This window comes from Gekko japonicus, unplaced genomic scaffold, assembly GCF_001447785.1.
Source record: "Gekko japonicus isolate JY-2015 unplaced genomic scaffold, Gekko_japonicus_V1.1 scaffold5803, whole genome shotgun sequence".
In the NCBI taxonomy this organism is placed as follows: Eukaryota; Metazoa; Chordata; class Lepidosauria; order Squamata; family Gekkonidae; genus Gekko; species Gekko japonicus.
The window spans coordinates 10,635-13,946 of record NW_015177202.1 but is presented as its reverse complement, the minus strand read 5'-3'; the positions used below and the strand labels follow the sequence as shown (position 1 = coordinate 13,946).

The 3,312-nt window shown below is 52.3% G+C and overlaps 1 protein-coding gene across 1 annotated transcript in view; it reads right to left on the bottom strand.

The window, feature by feature from the left end:
* Positions 1 to 672: 672 nt before the first annotated feature.
* The window catches only part of LOC107124879 (zinc finger protein 425-like), a gene marked incomplete at its 5' end in the record, with an annotated part of 6,357 nt that continues 3,717 nt past the window's right edge, over positions 673 to 3,312 (bottom strand). The window contains 2 exons of the mRNA XM_015428382.1: positions 673 to 1,507; positions 1,600 to 1,651. Of these exons, the coding sequence (XP_015283868.1) occupies positions 945 to 1,507; positions 1,600 to 1,651 (615 nt within the window). The remainder of the gene's footprint in view (positions 1,508 to 1,599; positions 1,652 to 3,312) is intronic.

Here is a 3,312-nt window from a genome sequence, read left to right as displayed (position 1 = left end):
AACTGGACAGAATTCTAAACTTTTTTTTTTTTTAATGTGAGCGGGGGACATCCATGCCGTATTTCTTTTTTTAAGAAACCACTCCTTAAACCTCTATCAGTTTAAAAACCAGCTTGCCGTATAACGTGGTGGCAATGCTGTATAAGAAAAGTCTGAAGTTGCCTTCATTTCACATTCCTTTGGATACTGGCCACAGAATCGGAGATACGGAGAATTGTGGCTTGGTTTCTCTGGAGTGCGTGCATAAGGACATACGTGGACCAAACTGATGCTGGAGTTTGTGGGAGATTGCACAAACGAAATCCATGCAGCCCCGGGGGATAACGTGAGCCAACGCCCTGCTCCTGCTGCCAACCCAGCGGAGTTTACACTGATCCAAAGGGCCTGGGTTCCACCGCATTACAGACCCCTGAGCTGCGTAACTTTTTGTTGCTGCAAGACGAAGAGAAAGAAGAAGAGATTGAATTTGTACCCCGCCCTTCACTTGGAGTCTCAGAGCGGCTTACAACCTCCTTTCCCTTCCCCTCCTCACAACAGGCACCCTGTGAGGTAGGCGGGGCTGAGAGAGCTCTTTCGAGGACTGCTCGTGAGAGAACGGCTCTGAGAGAACTTGTGACTGCCCCAAGGTCACACCAGCAGCTGAATGTGGAGGAGTGGGGAATCAAACCTGGTTCTCTCTGTGCTCTAAACCACTACACCAAACTGGCCTCACAACCTCCAGCATCTGTGTTTTGGAAGGTGCGAGGGACTGCCAGGTGGAGGACAAGAAAGAAACGCATCCTCGCGTGCGGACTCCATGGGATACAAACCTATGGCTCTTTCCCACCGCCCAGCAATCGCCCTGAGGACTGGGATCGCTGTCAAAGCAGGATAAAGTGGCCGAGGTGCTCAGACACAAACACTTATGGATTCTGATCCCACTGTCAAAGAGGCTGCCGACTGCCCTATTCCTCCTCAGATTCCTGGTCCTGACCGAGATCATTCAAAAGCTCTTCAGCTACTGGCTGTGCCGAACTGAGGTAGCAAACTTTCACATGAGTGGCGAGGTTCTTCTGGGTGCCGAAGCCCTTCCCGCAGAAGAGACACGCGAACGAGCGTTCTCGGGAGTGCACCGACATCAGGTGCCGGTTCAAGTCCGTCTTGTCCCGGAAGAGCTTGAGGCAGTGGGGGCACTGCATCTTCTTCCGGTTGAAGTGGATGGTCTTCTCGTGCCGGTCCATGTTGGATTTGAGCGTGAAGCTCGCGGGGCACTTTGGACACTGGAAACGGGGAAACTGACCGGGGGTTAGGTGCTCGGCCAGGCCGGCCAGAAAGGGCCGGGAATAGTCAATTGCATCCAAAGGGACGATCACGGGGAAAGTGTGCTCGCGGGCGTGTTCCTTTTGCTTCTCCCCACGTTCAAACGTTCTCCTGCAGAAAGCAGAGGCCAGCCTTCCGGGGACGGGAGAGTCCGAGAGTAAACCCTCGTGGCTCCAGTCCGTGTCATCGGACGGGGAGGCGTTCGTATCTAAAACGGGAACGCACGCAAATTGAATGATTAACGGTTTTAAAAATACCAAAGCGATAGTCAAGTTTTGGGTTCCGCCCCTCCCTGTTTACCTGCATCAGAGCTGTCTAATTGCCACAGTGCTAAAAATCCATCGTACGTGACCTGAAAAGGGAAAGTGGAATTAACTCAGATACTCGGAGATGACTCCTATATTCCAGACTGAGCTCTTGCACACCTTGACATCAAAGTCTCTGCTTTAACGCTAGTACAGCACAGAATCTCATTATAACTGCTGTCCTTCTACTGCACTACAGGAAAAGGCACGGAACCGGCAGCAATCACATGTGATGGCTCCAACAGCAGATTCATATGAAGTGCTCAACACGGAAGGCAATCTTGTGGTCTCTCTTTACACAAGACAGTAAAGGTGAATAGATAAGTAGCCGTCCAGTGCAATGGGCGGGGCTGTGGCTCAGTGGCAGAGCCTCTGGTTGGCATGCAGGAGGTCCCAGGTTCAGTCCCCGGATTCTCCAGTTAAAAGGACCAGGCAGGAGGTGATGGGAAAGGCCTCGGAGACCCTGGACAGCCGCTGCCGGGCTGAGTAGCTGTTACTGACTTTGACAGACCATTGGTCTGATTTAGCATAAGGCAGCTTCATTGAATCATCGAATCCCAGAGTTGGAAGGGGGCCATAGAGGCCATCTAGTCCAACCCCCAGCTCAATGCAGGATCAGCCTAGAGCAACCCTGACAAGGGTTTGTCCAGCGGCTGCTTAAAGACTGCCGGGGAGGGGGAGCTCACCACCTCACGTAAACATCTTGTACAAAGTACAGGAGACCTCACACTTAGGGTTTTGGCAGCCAGATTTTAGGAGAACGTGAACATATGAACATATAAGGCGGCCTTGTACCGAATCAGACCCTTGGCCCTTCAAAGTCAGTATTGTCTACTCAGACCAGCAGTGGCTCTCCGGGGTCTTGGGCAGAAAGGTCTTTCACGCTTGGTCCTTTCAAGTGGAGATGCTGGGGGTCAGTGTTCCCTCTCAGCTGAGTTAGTGTGAGCCAGCTCACCGTTTTTTAGCCTCCGGCTCACACATTTTCGTCTCCGCTCAGGAAGGGAAGGGGCCATAGAGGCCATCTAGTCCAACCTCCAGCTCAATGCAGGATCAGCCTAGAGCAACCCTGACAAGGGTTTGTCCAGCGGCTGCTTAAAGACTGCCGGGGAGGGGGAGCTCACCACCTCACGTAAACATCTTGTACAAAGTACAGTAAGCCTCACACTTAGGGTTTTGGCAGCCAGATTTTAGGAGAACGTGAACATATGAACATATAAGGCGGCCTTGTACCGAATCAGACCCTTGGCCCTTCAAAGTCCGTATGGTCTACTCAGACCAGCAGTGGCTCTCCGGGGTCTTGGGCAGAAAGGTCTTTCACGCTTGGTCCTTTCAAGTGGAGATGCTGGGGACCCAGTGTTCCCTCTCAGCTGAGTTAATGTGAGCCAGCTCACCGTTTTTTAGCCTCCGGCTCACACATTTTCGTCTCCGCTCAGGAAGGAGGGCTCCAGAGCAGACTAATTCACGCAGCAGCCACATCGCTCGCTCACCACTTTAATGCCAGGAGCTCACAAAAGCAGAATGCTTGCTCACAAGACTCCACAGCTTAGAGGGAACATTGACTCCGGGTTGGGAAATTCCTGGAAATTTGGGGGCGGAGTCTGGGGAGGGAAAACACCTTGGCATTGCCATAGAGTCCACCCTCCAAAGCAGCTGTTTTCTCCAGCGGAACTGATCTCCCCCTACTGCCAGATCTTTTCTTTAACTGGAG